Raw genomic sequence first — 21,710 nt, forward strand, 5'->3', positions numbered from 1 at the left:
GAGGTGTTGCGAAAGTTTCGGATCAAATGAATGAAAAACGGCGGAGAAGAAGGGAGAAAACGCCTGGAGAAGTGGTGGATTATCGCACAAGGGTATCAATTCGCAAGTCTTCCTCTTGAAATTTCGAAGCTTGAAATACGAATTTCTATTTCATGAAAATTGGATAATCAAATATAGGTGTTGTAACGTCAAAAATATTAATATGTAACATTTAAATGATGATGCTTAACGTTTTTCACGAGATCTTTTATTTTCGATCTGGTACTTTGTCTGATATTCTGCAGACTGCAGAGAATCTCCAAGTACTTCGATCCACCACTGGAAGAGGGAAGAGCGAATCGAAGGGGAGAATTGAGGGGTCATACACAAGTATGGCACGTCGTATGGGCGTTTTCGTTGCGTTTTATTGATCCGATATAGTCGTAAATGGTACAATCGGCAAATTCATCGGCGGTACAATCGATATAGTTATATGTTATATATATACACTTATGTACATGGCGCCAAAAGGCGTGCGCGATCGCAGAAACGATACCCGGCGCAGAATAATGCTTCCGAATTATCATTACATCGGAATATAACGGCGAAATCGAGCGCGAGGATCAAAGTCCTGACCGTCGAGAGATATAAAGTCGTAAAAAAGAAAGAACGGGAATACGAAAGGGGAAAGGAAGAAATGACGGAGTGAGGGCAAAAGGACATGTGTCGATTGGGTCTCTAGAAGACTAGAAAACGTATACTCATTATTGTACACTAAAGCCTGGCAGCATTGTTTTATATCTTATCTATCTATACGCTTTAACCCTTCGCGAACCAGGTGGGGTGTGACATACCCCAGCAAGATGAACTTCTGTAACATCTTAAAAAGTACTGCGCGCAAGTTGCCGTTTCGTGTAGCTGAAGAGTGCGTTGTCAATTATACTTATAGATTAGTATATTTATGAGATGAAGTATAGCATGGATATGAGATATCCCACATATGATTTATGTTGATTTTCCACCTGGTTCGCGGAAGGTTAATGGAGCTTAACGCCTACAACGCGATTACACTTATACGTGTGTCGATATGGATAATGGGTGGACGATCGAGCGATCCGTCGATCGCTTCAAGCAGGATGAAGAATTCGTCTATGTCAGCGTATTCTAACATGAGGTTTCGATTCTCCGTCCTGTAGGATAATTATCGGCCTTTACCGTGGTCGATCCTCCCTCTCCTCACTGTCGATCGCGCTTCGTCAGCGTTCGATTTGAAGCTCGACGCTTGCGGTCATTAACTGTCTCAGCACCGAACTGAATTCAATTGCTAAATCCTGTTTCGATCAATTTCATTCGGTTAGAAAAAGTGCGTCTCATTATTTTCTGATTGTGAGAGGTAAATCGTCTAACATCGATTATACAAATTTTTTTGCGTATTTATTGTGAAAGAAAGTATTTTTCGAAATGATTCATATCTTTACTAATTTCTATGGTAAAAATTATTTTTGCAATAAAAAATTGTCGTTAATCACATATATGTAGAAATATAAAGATTCTCAGAAAATTTCCTCTTCGTGGCGAGCAAAGCTCTGTTGCATTCTTTAATAAATCGTTGGAGATGGGCGTATGCTGTATAACAACAGGTGCTAAAAGAGTTAATTACATTATACGATCGACAAAACTGCGGCAAATGCCGCCCGGTGGGACTGATCATCGACTTTCTTTACTGGCTAAGAGTACGCTGCAGGAAAGGCTACTCGAGGCCCTCCTCGATGTTGTATGTCCTTCTTCGCGCACCTCGGCTCTACTCTCTCCAGAATAAGAAGTTACCAAGAACCTATGCCCCGTTAAGGATATTGAGAAAGGTTGCTATCGGACGAAACTCTATTTTTCGTCTCGTACATCTCTCTCTATCGACCGGTGAATTTCGCAAGAGACTCCTCTCTATTCCTCGGCTGTCTCGACGCGATCTCTCGAACCAATCGATTGATCGTTTCTACTCGGACACGGTCTTCAACAAAGTTTGTCGTCGACGATACTTGGCTATTTGCTAATGGACGTCTCCTTGCTTCCGAGGGCCAGTCGTTCCACCTTCGGTTAAGTGTCCGATAATTTCTCCCACGCCTCTTTCTGGATCACAGCATTGACTACAGCGTGAACAGAGAACTCGAGATAATTGACCGAAGGTTGGATCGATCCTCAGAAGTGCGTTAAGTCTTCGTCGAGGTAATTATTCGAGAAACGAATTGAGAAAGCGTGTAGGAAAAAATATTTTCTTTTCTCCGCTTTTAATATAGAGTGCGGTATAAATAGAAAATGGACTGATTTCCAGCGGATGGAAATTTTATCTTAGCTTTCGTGGCTTCCCAACGGGAGACATTATTTATGGATCGCGTGACGTGTGCGTGAATTATGTCAGTCTCGTTAATTCTTCGGGATGAAGTAGCTTTTTCACTCTTCGAGTGATTTTACTTCTCTATTTTCGAAACGTATGCGCTTCGATTAATATTATTGGTGGTTCCATTTAATATGATTATCGTATAGATGAAATAGGAAAGTACAAATTCCGATTCCCCAACTAAAATCTGAATTCTAAGTTTCAGTTTTCCGAACAAGGCGGATCCAAAAGGGTCCACGGTTAGCGCCTCCCTCGCAAACCTTCTCGCCAAAGTTTCTGGACCTGTTGAATCGTTATTCCTCGTGGAGCCCGCTTATATTCAGACAAATAGCGCGAGGCGAATTTTGCCCGGATTAACATCCTCAGGGACTACGTATTTCAATTACAAATAAAAAACCATTCTTATTTATAGTATACCAAATTTAGAACACAAAATATGTGCCACAATTGCGAAATTGGAGAAAACACTCCGCAAAACATTACTTCTAAATAAATATTATAATTATTCTAAATAAATAAAATATTCAGACAAAATACGCAAAACGTATATCGCGTTCCTGAATCCCTAAGGAGATTAAACCGCTCTCATTTCGCTGCACAACTGCGAAAGGACTAAAACCGTCCTCATTAATATTATGATATCTCAGAGCGAGAGCAATTTCAGATGCTTTCGTATATACGTTATTTCGTAACGCTTTGTGCCAAGTAGATTCATAGAAAACGGACTACGATCGCTCTAAATTCATATTCGAAAGATCTACCGATTAGTTAACGTCAACCGGGCTCTCCTCGATAATCTTCTCCAGCAGCTGACCCGATTCGAAGTCTCTGCACCTGTCTGTGACGTACATCGTTGGGCCTAAAGGAGAGCCGATCTCCTGTGGCAGACCTTTCTTGAGGACATTAAGGTACCCCTAGCTCTGAACCATATCGCTAATATACTCCTCGTGAAGTGCGAGGAGATGACGCGGCACGTCGAGAGCGGTGTGAAGGGTTACGGTTACGCCGCGATTCAGACTGATCGCCGGATAAAAGACACCGTAGAGATCGCGGAAGGCGATGCCGCCTTGCGGCTGGTCGTTGACGAAGAAGCGTAGCGTATGCGTGGTGTCCAGGTCGAGGAGGACGCCAACAGTCGAGCCCTGTTGAACGCCACCTTCCGTACGCTGTGCATGACCACCGCCGTGCATGAACCATGACCGCTGCCGGTCTATGTACATGCTCCAGCCTTTATCGTCCTTACCTGTGAACAAAACGATTGTCAAGGTTACACGTGGGCTGCCTTCGGAGAATAGTCTAAAGCCGACAGTACACGATGCTTATTTTCCTGTTGGATTGCTAGCTGGATTAGAATCTTACCACTGTATTGTCTGCGACGCTGGCACCGTCACCACTGCAGCTAATACGGTGGCAAGATTCTAATCCAGCTAGCAATCCAGCAGGAAAACAAGTATCGTGGCTGCTGGTTTAACTGGATTTCGAATTACATGCCATATAAACGACAGCACAATGATTAACGTGTCAAACATGTTAAAAATAATCAGAGATAGTGAAATTAATTGTAATTTAAGAATGTTTGAAACTTAATTAATTCTACCATAATTGATATTTGCTCAAAAATTACTTAACTAATATTTGTGAGTTCAGTGTACTTTAAATTACTGTTACGTTACTTAAAATTAAATAATTGAACGACTTTATTTCATTAAGTTGAAATCTGAGGAATAACATTACCTATATAACTTAAAATTATGTAAGATTATGAAAAACATTTGTTAAACAATTTTTCACAAAAATAGTTAAAAAAAATATTCGAGTTCATTGGATACCGATTAGGGCTAATAATAGCAACAGTAACAGCAAAAATGATTTTTCAGATACTCGTATTAATTTATTTCTTTATTCGTTTATTTCGTTTAAAATAATTGAGACAAATGAAACGATATTATTATTAAACATGTCGCGGAGAATATTCCAAAACAATTGCAAGAAGAAAAAGATGACACATGACACGATTGCAGACCCTATCCATAAATTTCCGTTGTGTTTGCTAGGCAGCACGCAATCGATTTCCGAATTTCATCAGTTCTAAGAGCATTGACCCGGTTTCCACGTGTCCAAGGGTTAAAATACCCTCTTCTTCCAGTATGTTGCACAACCACGGTCGCGCACTTTGCGATCTCTCGGAATCTCTTGGCCGTCGTTTCCTCTCATCCGAGACAATGTATAGAGACAAAGGCAAAGAGACAGAGAAAAAGAGAAATAGAAAGACAGAAAGAGAGAGAAAGAGGGAGAAAGAAATATGGTGAAAACGGTACATACGTCTCTCGCCTCCGAATTTCCGAACAAACCAGGGATCTCCGGGGTGTACCGGGTGGCGCATGAATATTTCATCGAGGCCGGATAAACCGCACGATATTTTCCGTAGAGGAGGACAAGAAGAAGAGACCTAGTAGAGATGGAGAACTTACCCAGCATCTGATCACGCGACACGTCGGCCCGGGCGATTCCAAAGGCCGGATCGGTGTCACTGTGATATCGATCTATGGTCAGCTCCCAATAGTGTACGCCTCGCGAGAAGCCGACGCTGGAGAGGACCACGCGGTGCTCGTAGCCCTCGCAGGACGCGCTCATCGCGTCCTCGGATATGGACACCTCCTGCGGTATGCCGGCCGCGCCGGTGGCCCACGAAAACCACGCCACTGCGAGAGACCAGAGGATACGGTTTGCTATATAGCTTCGATTAATATTCCGCGAACTCGGATCCGCAAGCACGCTTAACGAACTACACGTTCAGGCACGTTGGGTTATCGAGTGCCGGCCGGGTTATTGGGAATTCGACGTCACAGCCGCACTCGATGTTAATAACGACGTGACGGGATTGTGGAATCTTAATATGAGAAGGAGAATGGGGAGATCTGATTTTCTGTACGGCTAAATAATTTAAGAATTTGATATGGAAAGTCGACGTGAGCCGATTGCGGAAGCTCGATGCAAAAAAGAAGGGATGTTTTATCTTTCGCGATGTGTTAAATAATTTAAAACTTTGATATGGAATTTCTTATATAGCGTGATTGTTGAATTAAAGTTTAATATTTAACTCCTGCTCGATTAATATTAAGTTACGAGACCCGAGAATTCAAAAGAGAAAAAATGTTTTCTCTCTATAGTTTAATATTACATTTGGAAAAATGTGGAGATTTAAATTTAATTAAATTAAAATTTGATCCTGAAATATGAACGACAAAGATTTTAGATTCGATTTCAAATAATTTGATTTGTTGAATCGTCGTATCTATTCTATATCTGTCATGTCAGTCGATTCACTGTTCAAGAATTAAAGACAGAATGTTTAATTCTCCACTGAATAATTAAGCATTTCCATTCACGGCAAGAACGATTTTATTGAAGTATTTATAAATTTAGATACAAATTTGAAAATAATTTTGTTAGGCTATTAAAATAATTTTGTAGAATACTTAAATATTGATGACACAATACTGCAAAAAGTTTTAATATTTTACACTAAAAATTTATTAAATCTTAATACATATTTTTTTAAATAATATTAAGTAAACGTTTACTTGCACTAAATAAATATTTACTAAATAAAAAAAGTAATAGCTAAATCAAATTAATGATTCTTGTATCAAATAGATACACATCTATATTTAATAAATATTTACACAGAACTATTCACACAAATATTTATTAAAATTTAATATTTTTTCAACGATCAGTTTAAGGATTCTACATAATTATTTTGATGGTCCAAACAAAATTATTTTCAGATCTGTATCTAGCTAAATTTTAGATATTTCATCAAAACCATTCTTTTCATGTAGTAAAATTAATGATAATGAAATGAAATTTTTGGAAGATCTGTTTTCTTTCGAAACTAACGCAAAGGTAAAAAGGTAAAAATCTCCTCGAAGTCATTTGTAATTGTCGCCCGCATTATTCCGCAAACGCCACACGGATGGGCATTCTATCGCGGCTATTTCTGTGCATCTACCGTCCATCTCATCGATCACGCGATCGTGCTGCGGAAAAAAAATACGTGCGACTGGAAAATCGACGTCGGTTACGATCGTTCGTCTTCCACGCGACACCGAAGCCGATTTTCCAGACGAGGCCTCTGCGCGTTTCGCCCAGGAAACCGTAAAGAAAAAAAGGAGAAAGCTCTCACCCTCGGCGGTCTGAAGGCCGATCAGCTCCGAGTACTCGCCCTCACCGGCGCTGTTAAAGGCCCGCACCCTGGCGTTGTAGAGTGAGTTGAAGTGTAGCCCGTCTACCGTGCAAATGGTCTCGCGGCCACAGTACACCTCCTGCGAATCAGATTTCAAACAGGACACTCGTGAATTTGCGGGTTACAATTATAGTCGGAATATATAACCTGCCCTATTAAGAGAGAGAATAATTTTCGCGGAAATTAAAATTACAGTAGAAAGAATATTTACTTTTTAAAATCTTTACTTATCTGGAAGTGCAAAAAATATTTCATAACATAAAATTCTGTAATGATACTCCATTACTGCTTTTATACCTACCACAGTAATTAAATTCTTTCTACGCTAAAGTAAATATCTATGTCAAACACGCAGTATAAAAATAATATATATAATAACTATTATGATTTTAAGAATCTTTTTTAAATTTTTATACCTATTTTTATACCTAGTTTTTAAAATTATACGTAAAGTAATAATAAATTATAAATCTGTAAAAATGAAAATAATTAAATTAATTTATCTAGAAACATGGAAAAATCAAGAATACCAACTTCCGTTGAGTAAACATGGAGTAATGACAAAAGCAAGTTGAAGTATCTAACTTGGCTCGAAAACACTCGTTCACTGTGATGAGGGAGTATTGACGTTGCTCGTCTGAGTGGTGGATAAACGAGAATTGTGGATAAAGAAAGTTTACCTGTTATGTCGACTTTCCTCAAAGAAATGTCAAGATAGTATCGATTGGTCGACCAACAGATAAACAAGCACGAGATACATTATTAGATTTAACATTGAAATAAAAGTTTCTTGAAACCGACGAAATATATGATACAAAGTCAACGGTTACAACTTTTCTTTTCAATATATCATTTTCGATATAATTTCATTTCGATACAATTTTATGTATATGTCTCGATGAAAAAAAATTGATTTTCAACTAACATTAAATATAAAAGATTATAATATAAAATACTAATAATAGAAAAATAATATAATATAATAATAGATATATATTTACTAAAATATATTAAGTTTGCTAATATTTTCGTATTTCTTCTCAGAATGAGGAATTAAAATTTTTAATATCTTGCATTTTCTCTAAATAAACTTATACAGAAGACGCAGAATTAATCCCGCATTAGCATGAGCCTTCTGGCAAACCCGATCCTTTTCGTCAAAGGAGCCCTTACGATTCCTCTTGCGAGCTCAACGAGCGATAGTGCGGAAACGGAAACCAGAAACCGGGAAACCCGAGGCATCGTGCCGCGCGAACGAGCTCGATTTAAATATTAAAAGGAGGAGGATGGACCGCGCTATCTCGATGGCCGCCAAGAGGACTGGCGATAGGTCGGACAAGGGAGTAGAAAGGACGAAGAGAGCGCTGGCAACGAGGACGATTTATATTCGCGGTATCGCTCCGTTCGTTAACGAGCACCATATCGCAGCCGCGCCGGGTGCATTATTAACAAAGCATGAAAATTTAGACGCACGATTTACAGGCCCGACCTGAAACAGTTTGTGCGAACGAGAATTCATATGCGACATAACGATATATATTTTCTCATCGATTTTATTGCGGATTTAGCATTTTATTCCTCCGTGAGTCACTTGAAGAGTTAAATCTTCATGAAAAACAAGAAGAATTAATACAATTTCGTAGTAAAACAATTTTAATGATGTATCAAAATAAATATAAATGCGAAAAGCTCGAATCAATCGTAGGATGAAATTAACATTTGTACACTGTTAAATTGATTCAATTCAAATGTCAAATTATATTCGATTTAAATTATTTTTAATCTATACATTGCCACTGTTTCTACTAAATATTCTACTATCATTAATTAATTTAACTAAAACAATGGAGTTACACAATTTAATTCAAGAAAATGTATTAAATTGACTCAAATTTAGTTTACTGGACTTTGAAACTATTAACTATAGATTGATTTACATTTTGACACATATGGAAGTTAAAAATATCAAAATGTGTGTGGGTTATTTAAGAGACTGAGTTACTATTGTTTCTTTAATACCTAATGATGTATATTAATAATAATAAAAAAACAGTCTTTCCCTTTGTATATTTAATTTTTATATTTTTTAACTTAAATGTATTTTATTCGCGTAGCATGCAAATATTTCAAAGAATTAAGTCTAGCAATATTAAAATTCCATGTAAAAATGCTAAAACTTTATGATATCATTCTCTCTTTCACTTTGTGCGATTTTATTTCCTCTTGCGCTGGCGGAAGACAAAACCCTATGAAACCCTACGACCGCCGGAAAATTACCTCACATTAATATCGTGGATTATGTGGCAAACGACGGTTCGAACTGCCGTCATTTGATAAAAACTTCTAATGAACGGGACGATATCGCTGGGAGCAATTAATAATTGCCATCGCCCGAGAAGATCGCTCATTTCTCACGTGTAAGCCCGGAATCTTAGAGTTATAGACTTCAATTAACGCTCTCAATACCGAATCTTCATTTACCAGGAGAAGAATTCTACTTCACAAACTGTTTCTCAATTCACGTATGAAATACTACACTGAAAAAAAATATAGTCAATTTTAATAAATATTTAGTTCAATACTGCCAACTAAACATTTACTTACAATAAATAAATATTTGTTCAGTAAAAAGAATGATTGTTAAATCAAATTAATGTTTCTTGTATCAAATAAATATATCTTTATATTTAATAAATATTTAGTTGGCAGTATTGAACTAAATATTTGTTAAAATTGACTATATTTTTTTTCAGTGTAGGAAAAGAGGGAGAGAAGTCTTTATAGATGTATACACAAAAAATTTTTTTAATATTTAGGTAGATACAGATCTGAAAATAATTTTTGGTTGAACCATCAAAGTATTTATTATGTGTAGAAAACTTAAGGAAAAAGTTTTGACATTCTAGCAATCAACTTGAGCGCCCTGCATAATTATTTTGATAACCCAACAAAAATATTTTCAGATCTACATCTAACTAAATTTTTAGATGCTTCCGTAAAACCATTCTTTCTGTGTACAATTTTCTTCATCGGACAATTAGAGATATTATCACCCACTTAGGGCGCCACAAACAGATTAATGTAACGCATTAAACTGCCTTTATTCAGCACGCTAATCTCCAAATTTTTCAAACTCGCACCACGAATTCGCTCCACGAGGCTACCTTTTTAATCCTGACTTTTATGTCGCGACTCACGTGCGCTATTTAGGCTGAATTATTAGCCGTAATCGTTATCGCGTTTCAGAGTGCTCGCTACTACCCGCGTTTACGATCAATAAAACGCGAAAGACGGTGTTTCGAATTCGGTCGAGTAGAGAGACCAACCCGAGAATAAATGTGACGAACGAGTTCGCCGGTCCGGAAACACACTCCGAATGGATACGTAGCCGACCCTTTTATGAAGGGCAGTATTCGCGCGCGAGTGATTCGTTTCGATTCTTGGTGCATAACGTGCTGAACGTATAACTCATAACAAGAATCTCTACGAAAAAAATCAACTTTACGGACGATTGGCATCAATATTCATCTCGCGGCGCCCAGAGACAAATTCTCAACAAAGAGGGTTTTTATGATCCTGATGTTTTTTCTGATCCCCTTTGCGCTTCGATGTCACGCCGATAGCTGGTATTATCTTTCAGTAAATTGGAAAGCGGTTTTGTACGTCCCCGTGCAGTTTTACTAAACGTTCGTATCCGGAAATTGATCCGTATATAAGATTCATTTCAGTGTCACTACGTGTAGTATGTATTATTACGGGACGGAAATTGTAGCGATAAAATTTGAAACAAAGCTGAACGACAGCGACAAAATTGTATTCACATAGTTATTCCTGTGTATATCATAATCTAGAAATGATGGCAGACAAATATTTAATACAATAATTTAATACAAATAATTTAACACAATAATATCACAAAGTTTTACACAAATTTTACTCAAATTGGTTAACAGAATAATACCTAACTGTTGAATTAGGAAGATCAAAAGAATATTTTCAGTCTCTAAAGGATTCTGGCAACCAATTTTGCAAATGTGCAAATATGCAATCTAAAGATTTAAAAAATAGCCGAAAAGAAAGTTACTGTAGAATTTTAACGAATGTATTTTACAGGTGAACTTACATCTCTTTTCCCTCGGGTTACACTGTCACGTTTAGTTCAACATACACAACGAATCTTTTAGAGTTTCCTGCCACGTTCGTACAACTCATCCTTTTTTTTTTTTACTATTTTTACGTTACGAGTAACTTTCTTTTGCCCGAGCGTGAGGAAACCTCGTCTTAACTTTTCGAGAGCGCGAAACGGACGAACAGTTTCTCAGTCCAATAAAATTAGTATCACTACATTTTTAATAATATTTTGTACTAAATTGTGTATGAACTTTCATACAAGAATGAGTATATAGGGGACTGCGAACATCTTAATAGAAAAATTTAATTTAAAGCTGACAATTATTTATTAATTATACAAGACTTCATTCAAAAGATACAGCTATTTGGCTTTAAAGTACAATAATTAACATTCATGTATTATCAATGTAAACTATAATTTAAACAAAAAAATTCCGTTCGGAATTATCTGTCGCACGCAGGCACCGACTGGGTTTTGTTCTTTGTTTAAAATAATAATTTATATTGAATATGAATGTTAATTATATTGTAGATTAGAGTGAAATAATTGTTAAATAAAAACTTCTATATAATTAATAAATAATTGTCAGCTTCATTTAACTTTTCCCTTAGTTATTCGCAGTAACAACATTTTTTCCTTACATCAAAAACAACGGAAACATGTAATGATATTTATCTTAAACAGCATGTGCCTCTTTATGTCACGTGTTATATTGTGGCACTGATTGTATATCAGATTATCGCTAAATGTGAGAAATGAGAGAATATCACTACTATAATATACTACAATAGTATTGTTCGCGTTTAATATCGTTCCCGTGTTCCCAATTCTTTCACTCCTCTAACGCGATCAGTAAATATTCTTTTCAAATCAATTAAGAGAAAAATAAACCTATTTTCGATCAAAGCGGATCTTAGTGCTTAAATATTTTAGAGTAAAATAGACATATCCAATTTTTTCAAATATTGCCATTTCTCTGGAAATATGTATAACATATAAATTCACGCCAAAATATTTAAGCACTAAGATCCTCTTTGGCCGATAATAGAATTTCTCTTTAATTTAAATCCTTTCAAAAGTAGAAAAATAAATTCTTATCCTTTTAGATAATTTGTTTTTCCATTCCGCTTTTAAAAGAAATCGTGTTAAAAGGAGAAAAATTGTGAGATACTCGGAAAAAAATATTTCCTATCATAAGAAAATCTACGCACTGCTTTCGAGATTTCTATGGGAGAAATAACAGACGTCAAATATTATTTAATGCCAGCGAGAGTCTTTCTTTCTCGGTGTTATCTCGTCCGCGCCAGATCGAAGGACAATTCTACGAAAGACATCGTGAGAACGTCGAAGTGTCCCATTGTTGGACAAAGTCGTATCGCCGTCGTCGAGGGATGATACGGTCGAAGAAGAGCGCGGCAAAGAAACACCGGAACCGGACGTTGCGTCGACAAAGAAACGAGAACGACGGGAAGATACCGACGAGTGAAGTGTCATCGAAGAATTCACGGGCGATCTCAAGAAAGCCTCGAGATCCGAGCCTAGCGTTCAATAGCCATCTCTCCCGACACGTACGGGGAGTACAATTTCTTCAGGATATACGAGAGTGTTTACTCACCCTGAACTCCCCGCCGCAGCCATCGTCCAGCTCCAAGAGATATCCCTCGATGGCGGGGCCTCTCTGTCCAGCGCAGCCCATAATTCCGTGGCCAGGAGGCGGCTGCCAGGCAACGGTGACGCTGTTGTTCTCGGCGCTACACTCTTCGGGGATCAGTAAAGGAGCTCCGGGTGCTGGAAATGCGTACGTCGAGACGGTTTAACAGCACTCCGCGTTATTGCGATCGCCAGCGTTGCGTAGAAACGCGGCGGTAAAGTAATGAGCTAGATTTAATGTCTTTCAGGTGTGCGTGACTTCAAGCCCAAGGGAGTTTGAAGTCAATTCCAACAACGATAATCGCAGTAACGTTCGCGATAATTCGAGTTATTATATTAAATCGAGTTATTATATATGTAATAAAGTTATTATATTAGTTATCATATTAAATACATGAACTCTAAATTCATTGAAGTAGAATCTCACTCTATAGAGTGACAATTGAATCAATCTTGAAAAAGAGAGTAGATCAATTTTCAATCTTTAAAAGTAAGGTTTCACTTTTTACAGTAAGATTGACTCTAAAAGTTTTAGACGGAAAATAAACGAAAATTTCAATTCTTCGATTAACTTGAAATAAAACCCTTCGTTTGTTAATGCAACGAACTCCGCTCGCGTGATGGAAAAGTATAGATAGGGTTGCTTTGAAGTTGTCTCGTAAAAATAAAGTTATAAGCAGACTATAAATCAGCTGTTGTACTTGCTTAAAGACGGAAGCTTCCAATACTGAAATTTTCTACTTCGGTAAAACTTTGTACACACTTAAGAAGTTTCTCGAGTAAGTAACTAAACATTTCGTATTTTCGTAAGGATTGAGGTAAAGGCATTTAACTTTGGAGATTTTGAGCCAACGAAGTTTGCTTGTAAATCATTTTACAAGCGAATAAGCTTATAAATAAGTAGGAAGTTGTAAATGCAAATAGATTAAAATGTAATCAATAGAAAAAAAGAAAAATCCCTAATAAAATTATAATATGCTCGTGCATGTTTATATATGTATATGTAATGCATCTTTGTACAAGTAATAAACATATATATACTCTTCAAATTTTTTGGAATGAATCTCACTCCAAAAGACTGAAAATTCAGCCAGTTTTGAGAAAAGAGTGAAAATATTTTTACTCTTAAACAAGAGTAGCAGATTTTCAATCTTGAGGAGTAAGATTTTATTTTTTTGGAGTGAAAATCACTCTAAGGAATGTGAAGTATCATTCCAAAAAAAGAAGTGAGATATCATTTCTTTGGAGTGAATCTCATTCCAAAATAATAAAATCTTATTCTAAAAGAGTGAAAATCTGCCTCTTTTGTTCAAGAATGAAAAGTTCTTTTTTCAAGACTGACTCAATTTTCACTTCAAAAGATTTAGACAGTACATATAAAATTATAAATTAAAAATACACACACTGTGAAGAAAATAAAGATTCACAGATAGACGATTTCATTTGACAGATTTAATTATCGCTAGCCGACTTCAATACGATATGATTTGAAATCCAAATGAATTTGGGTATTTGACTCCAATCCGATTTGCTTCGAAGCCGGATTGCCAGTGATGACCTTCGGTGGCAATAATTTTACGATTTAAACAGGCTTCGGACTGTCGAATTTGTCGCGAGTTTCCTAACGACGGACGAAACTTGGTTGTTGCCGCAGTGACCGCAATTGTATTCGATTCAGACTGTCTAAGGTACAAGTTAAAGCCGCGGAAATTACTGTGCGCTATCCAGATTTCTGTCCCACAGAAATGTACTGAGCTGTCAATGCAGAACACCATACCTCAATTTGCCAAGTCGATTGGAAAATACGTATAACTTTCTCAACAAAACGCTAAAATCAAACTGATCACATATTGGAACCTAAAATAAAATTAACAGCCAATATTAATTTCTTTTGAAGCTGCAATATTATGTGTAAAAGAAGTAATTTATTTAACTCTGTAATTTGAGTCTTTTTTGGTACATGCGAATTTTCACTCTCAAATTTCTCTAAAATAAAAAGGAGCTCCGGTTTGTTTATTGCTAAGTTATACATTTTTAAAATTTCCATTTTTTCCTTATTTTTGCTCAAATTTCAATTTTTATGAAATAAACATTTGGGACATAATAAATAAAGGTCCTAAATAGTCAAATTGGATTTTTAATTATTAAATAATTCGATGTAAATTTATATACTACATATCTAACCCTGCAAACTGCACGTCGAATTTAATTTTCAGCCTTGAAACGCAATCCTAACAGAACTAGAGTAGTAATATTACAAATTAAATTGACAAGCAATTTAATAATATTGTAGGGACCGGTGGAAAAATTAACGGAGCCTATTGAGATTTTTTTTTTTTTTTAAACTCGGGAGCTCTCGTTTTCAATCCTAGCACTCAATGTGCTACGCCAATGACGCTCCACTGTTGTCATACTTATTCCGGTCGTCTATATATACTTTTAAATGGTTTTACGGTTCTCTTTATTTTCCTACAATATTGATGCTCACAAGCATCTTAGAAAGATTTTAATAATTTGATTCTGATAAGCATTTCTTACAAAGATCTTAATAATAAAAACACTACTTGATAATGTAATAGAGATGTTGAAAAGTAATCTTGAATTTTTCTATTTTTTGAAAGCCTAGAACAGTAAAAAAAGAATTTAGGCTGAACGAAAAAGACCCAGATTGCAGAGAAAGATTAAAAAAAAAAAGAATATTTCAAATGTCCAAACATCTTTCGTTTAAAATGAGACATTGCATTTAAAAATGCTAACGCGTATAAGTATAATACATATATTTCTTCTCATACGGGAAATTACATTAATTTATTTGATAGAGAGAAATCCGCGTTCGTTTTCACCGTAAAAGAGCGATCGTTCAGAGCGATACTGATCACTTTGGACCGGGCATTCATTAGGGATCACGTAAATGTTAGGAATAGTCCGCTTTCAAGAGCGTTAACACGCGCTGTAGGTGGTCGTTGATGCTTCTACATGCAATTATCTGATTTTCAGTGAATGCTCGCCGTGTCGCGACGCAGGTCGTTGGTTAACTTGTTGGCATGCTAATAAACCAAAAGCGTTTCCTCTCAGTTCGCGCTGGCCACTGGCGGCGTGCGGTTTCGCGCAAACTTATCTCTCGAAAACGCTGTTGACTCGACACGGTGACCGTCGACTTCCTGTCCGTTTCGGTCGTCGATTCCGGATGTGCCGGCAGCATAATCCGATCGGACGGTCGCCACCGCGACCAAGGAGTAAACACGCGTCAAAAAGGCGAAAGACGGGAAAGGCCAAGGCTCGGAAAATACGTCGCGATGTGCAGTTGGATAAAAAGAGACGTGTTCTGAAAGTTTACCGTACTGTTTTTGCCATGTCGGTAGATACTGTTGAATCACATAAACCGCAATCAAGCTTTTTGACAAAATTATTTTATACAGGGCGTCTCATCTGTATCGCATTACCTTTTTTAGTGATGCGTTCGGCAAATAAAACAATTCAGTAAGCACTTAAGCCAGAAATACATAGAAAAACGTAATGCACTAAGAACGTAAATAATAGACGAATCGATCAATCACGGTAAAGAACTACTTTACGTTCTGATTGGCCGATTCGCTTACTGCTCAAGTTTTATTGTCTTACGTCTTTTAATATGTTTCTAGCTTTAGTGATTATTTATTTTCATACTTCGTCTGTTGAATGCAACTAATTTCTTTGAGATCAATTCGAGATCGATTTTTACTTTGCACTCTTTGCAGTATATTTACAATTAATCTACAATTAATCTTAATTTTGATTGTAAATCAGATTATAAATCAGAAAGAAAATTTGTTTTTTATAATAAATAAAAAGATAAACGAGTCAGTGATCGAATGATTGGAATCGTAATAACGGCGTATAGAAATATATTTTTTGCAGGGCGAAAAGAGGAACTTCAATGGAGTCCCATATATTCATACAGATGAAAAAGTATTCTCTTCCATAATTTTCTGGAATAAAAGCCGTGGAAGCTACGATTCCACGCAAAAACTAATCACCTTTCCGATTTCGGACAAAATTGACTCGTGAATTCAATGATGTACGAAACATAATACGTTTTTTCAATATATATGATGTAGGAAAAAATCGCGTTTTTCTGTACAAAAGATATAATCTTTTGTACAGGAAAATATCATTTCACGTATGGGATTAAAAAATGCAATTTTTATATGCAACTAGGAAGATTTAAACAAACGTACCGCAATACATAAAGAGAAAAAAAAATGATCCATGATGCGTCAACACGAGATTCAATTTTATTTCCAAATATTAAATGTTTTGTTATATCGCGACGCGAAAAGACTACAATAGTAAAAGGATTAAACAGCACACTGTGTAAAATTATAGTTTAAATTCAGATTTGAGAAATCACTTATAGTTGACGGGAGTGAGTCTCGAGAGGCGTATCACAAAATTTATTACTCTATTTTATATGTATAAACAGACGCAGAACACTAGGAATGTTTCGTCTACTTGCGGCGTCAAGGAAGACTTAACATGTGTATGTATAATTAACTGGCTTCATGCTTGACAGCGAATCGTCACGGAGAGTTCAGCATATCCTTGGAGAGAGCCGTTCCGTTCTATAGTACGAGAGCTCTAAGGTCCCTGTAGTACTCGCATTATGAAATTAGGCTAATGGCACCAGCGTTACATAACTATGTTCACCGTCAAACCGCCAGAGCTTTAATGCAAATTAAGATCGTCTTGAGAAACATTTATCATTTTGTATTTTCATTTCCAGTTACATAAATGGCAAACAAAAAGGAAACATTACTTTTCATTTGAACACGTCGAACAAGTAGGAAGTTACAAATAACGATGCTCGTTCATTTAACTCGGGAATAATCACCTGATTTTTTTTTTAATGTAAACTACAATATTTTCTGAAAAACGTAAATAGAAATCAAGTAAATATTAAAATGAATAAGCACGTTAAGTAACTTATTATGATATTATTTATAAAAAAGATAAAGATTTTAATTAATATCAATAATTAATTAACGCGCCTTTTTCTTGCGGGTTTTCGAATTTATTTATTTAAAATTTGTTTAAGAATTATTTAGAATTATTTAAAGATTTGTAAAGAATAGTGATTAAAAAAGAAAGAAGACATTAAGCAATATCCATACAAAACGGTATTTTACAATTCATATTTTTCCATCGTGTATGTAAAAATATTCCTACATGGCTATTTCCAGGTTAAATATCTCGCTATAATTTGAGAGCTTAATAAAGCTAATAGCTTTTCTAGTTAAAATGCAAAAAATTATTAAAATTATGATATAAGAATTCGAAGTGTAATTTTTAGGACGGTGTTAAGTGGAATCGCATAATTTGCGTGACGTGCGACATGGTGAAAATCGAAGAGAGAAAAGTCGTTTATGTCAAATAGGAAAAGAGCAACGCAGCGTAGAATAAACTCTCTTCCTGTTACACCACTTATCGCGATCCAAAAACTCGTGTAATCCGACGTGAACCTCGATGGAGCCGTTCACACGGTAAATTCCGTTGCACCACGCTCCGTCGCGCTATGTCGTCGACATTACAATCGATTATCCCGGATTTTGTCGGATTTTATGTTGGCGCTATCAAACGTGCGAGTCCATAATCTCTAGGTATTATAGCCAGCGTGGATGATTACTTCTTTTGATATTATCTCCAATGATAAACATAGTTTAAGAAACTAGAAATGATAATACGTCTTAACAGTAAAGGTTAATTAAAAGTATTATTGCTAACGTTTAATTAATCTTCTACTCACAATGTTGGACTTTAAAATTAAAGGCATAATTGATTTTTTGATTATATGAATTTTGATAGCTAAATTTAAATCTGTAAAAGAGTCAAATATCATCCAACTTCTATAATAATAAAAATGGCAAAAACTCATTAAAACTTCCACAAGTGTATAAGAATTTTTTCAGTATACAGTCTGTATAAAATATCATCAATATAATATAATCAATAATATAAAATTCTGTATTGAAGTTCGAAACCGATGTGAACCTGGCGCCCAACTTTATCAAAATTAAAAATTAATACCGTAGGGCGTTTGTACTTCGTTTGTACCCGTTTGTACCTCCCTTATTTTCGTTTGTACCTCAAACAGTTAAACAAAAAATGAAATACAAAAAATGGCCAGCGCCCAAGTTTAATATTTTTTAATTTCATTTATGCCATTCGAAAGAGAATCGTTTGTACCCGTTTGTACCTCCCTTACTTTCGTTTGTACCTCAAAGGGTTCGGAGATACAGCGCTTTTCAATTTTTGCACAAGCCCTATATAGCTAACTTTGCCAATTTTCAAGATATCGAAACGGGACCAACGGCATTCGATAGAGAATCGTTTGTACCCGTTTGTACCTCCCTCACTTTCGTTTGTACCTCGAAGGGTTCGGAGATACCGCGCTTTTCAATTTTTGCACAAGCCCTATATAGCTAACTTTGCCAATTTTCAAGATATCGAAACGGGACCAACGGCATTCGAAAGAGAATCGTTTGTACCCGTTTGTACCTCCTTCACTTTCGTTTGTACCTCGAAGGGTTCGGAGATACCGCGCTTTTCAATTTTTGCACAAGCCCTATATAGCTAACTTTGCCAATTTTCAAGATATCGAAACGGGACCAACGGCATTCGAAAGAGAATCGTTTGTACCCGTTTGTACCTCCCTCACTTTCGTTTGTACCTCGAAGGGTTCGGAGATACCGCGCTTTTCAATTTTTGCACAAGCCCTATATAGCTAACTTTGCCAATTTTCAAGATATCGAAACGGGACCAACGGCATTCGAAAGAGAATCGTTTGTACCCGTTTGTACCTCCCTCACTTTCGTTTGTACCTCGAAGGGTTCGGAGATACCGCGCTTTTCAATTTTTGCACAAGCCCTATATAGCTAACTTTGCCAATTTTCAAGATATCGAAACGGGACCAACGGCATTCGAAAGAGAATCGTTTGTACCCGTTTGTACCTCCCTCACTTTCGTTTGTACCTCGAAGGGTTCGGAGATACCGCGCTTTTCAATTTTTGCACAAGCCCTATATAGCTAACTTTGCCAATTTTCAAGATATCGAAACGGGACCAACGGCATTCGAAAGAGAATCGTTTGTACCCGTTTGTACCTCCCTCACTTTCGTTTGTACCTCGAAGGGTTCGGAGATACCGCGCTTTTCAATTTTTGCACAAGCCCTATATAGCTAACTTTGCCAATTTTCAAGATATCGAAACGGGACCAACGGCATTCGAAAGAGAATCGTTTGTACCCGTTTGTACCTCCCTCACTTTCGTTTGTACCTCGAAGGGTTCGGAGATACCGCGCTTTTCAATTTTTGCACAAGCCCTATATAGCTAACTTTGCCAATTTTCAAGATATCGAAACGGGACCAACGGCATTCGAAAGAGAATCGTTTGTACCCGTTTGTACCTCCCTCACTTTCGTTTGTACCTCGAAGGGTTCGGAGATACCGCGCTTTTCAATTTTTGCACAAGCCCTATATAGCTAACTTAAAAATGGCCGACTTTTCCTCTTGGTGCATTTCTGAAATTTTGAAATCGCTGTATCTCCGAACCCTTCGAGGTACAAACGAAAGTGAGGGAGGTACAAACGGGTACAAACGATTCTCTTTCGAATGCCGTTGGTCCCGTTTCGATATCTTGAAAATTGGCAAAGTTAGCTATATAGGGCTTGTGCAAAAATTGAAAAGCGCTGTATCTCCGAACCCTTTGAGGTACAAACGAAAGTAAGGGAGGTACAAACGGGTACAAACGATTCTCTTTCGAATGGCATAAATGAAATTAAAAAATATTAAACTTGGGCGCTGGCCATTTTTTGTATTTCATTTTTTGTTTAACTGTTTGAGGTACAAACGAAAATAAGGGAGGTACAAACGGGTACAAACGAAGTACAAACGCCCTACGGTATTAATTTTTAATTTTGATAAAGTTGGGCGCCAGGTTCACACCGGTAAGTTCGAAGGCCCAAATTGCAGACGAAGGGTGAAAATTTCACGTTGCTGATGGAGGGTGAAATTTGAACGGATCGTGTAACAAACTCAGAGAGAAAGAGAGAGAAAGAGAACACCGATACTGCGCTTGTAACGTTTACGATCCGACCGAATAACGACAAGAATCCGGACGAAGTGAGAAGCGTAATGGTTACCGCGGCGTCAATTAAAGCCGGCTAAAAAAGTCGCGGGGGAAACACGTGAAATATCGATCATCCGCCTTTTACGAGGGTGCGCTCGTAAAAGTGGAAATTAATGGGCAGAACAGGTGCACGCGAGTGACTCGAAGATCTCCGCTTTCGAAGGAGCGACGCGGTCTCGACAGAGACGCGTGGAAACAACGTACACGGATAAAAAACTGTTACGATCGCTCTTTTTACAGCTTTACAATGGGGTCCGACGTGAATCGACACACCGGCGAAACTTTATGCCCATATCGGAATGATTTATCGAACGGCGCGAGACGCGTCGCGCCACGCCGCGCCGATATCCGATACGTATCCAGATTCTCTCCCTTTTCCTCTCCTCTCCTCTCCTCTCTCTCTCTCTCTCTCTCTCTCTCTCTCTTTCTCTGTTTCTCTCTAGTCATTCTATTCACTTTGTGAGGAAAACGTGGAAAAAGAATGCACCGATAAGGGTTATACAGTGAGAGAGAAAGAGAGAGAGAGAGAGAAAGAGAGAGAGAGAGAGTCATGACGAAGCAGAGAATGCGCCGATAGCCCGTTTAAATGTATCGCGTGCGAAATATATCTTGCTGATAAAACTTAGCGACAGGTGAAAATAAACTTCGCAAAGGGCGGACGGTTCTTGACTTGGCGAAAAATGGTCTTCTCGCGAGACTCGACAGTGATCTTGACGAAGTTCGTAGAAGACGATCTTTCACGCTTCACTCCAAGCGCAGAAGCATTCTTGAAATAATCACGTTCACTTCGGCACTTTCTGGAAACGCGAGACAATTATTTGCACGTGAGAAACTTCTTTCAAACTCTTGAGAATCTTCGATTATACTTTTTATTTGAGTCCGATACGGTACAATTCCCTTTTCCTTATATTACATTCGTAGATGGATGTATTTATTTCCTCTGATATATTTCTTTCTATAGTTCTTCGTTACTATGGGAGTTATAATCAGATAAAAAAAAAAAGAAGAACTCTTGGCAGACTCGACTTATGAAATTCATTAATTTCATTTTTTATTTAACTCTTCAGAATCTTATATGAAATTTATTATACATATTATTATGTATACAATAGTTATTTAATATATATATATATATAAAATTAA

General features: G+C 37.0%; 1 protein-coding gene across 2 annotated transcripts in view; it reads right to left on the reverse strand.

Moving 5' to 3' along the window:
* Positions 1–1,502: 1,502 nt before the first annotated feature.
* Positions 1,503–21,710, reverse strand: part of Trim9 (E3 ubiquitin-protein ligase Trim9) — a 118,638-nt gene continuing 98,430 nt past the window's right edge. For both annotated transcript variants that reach the window (XM_018449180.1, XM_018449179.1), the window contains 4 exons: positions 12,371–12,543; positions 6,564–6,702; positions 4,846–5,076; positions 1,503–3,617 (listed from right to left, as the gene is read on the reverse strand). In XM_018449180.1, the coding sequence (XP_018304682.1) occupies positions 3,289–3,617; positions 4,846–5,076; positions 6,564–6,702; positions 12,371–12,543 (872 nt within the window). In that variant the 3' untranslated portion in view covers positions 1,503–3,288. The remainder of the gene's footprint in view (positions 3,618–4,845; positions 5,077–6,563; positions 6,703–12,370; positions 12,544–21,710) is intronic.

This window comes from Mycetomoellerius zeteki, unplaced genomic scaffold (assembly GCF_001594055.1).
Source record: "Mycetomoellerius zeteki isolate Tzet28-1 unplaced genomic scaffold, Tzet1.0 scaffold232, whole genome shotgun sequence".
Classification (NCBI taxonomy): domain Eukaryota; kingdom Metazoa; phylum Arthropoda; class Insecta; order Hymenoptera; family Formicidae; genus Mycetomoellerius; species Mycetomoellerius zeteki.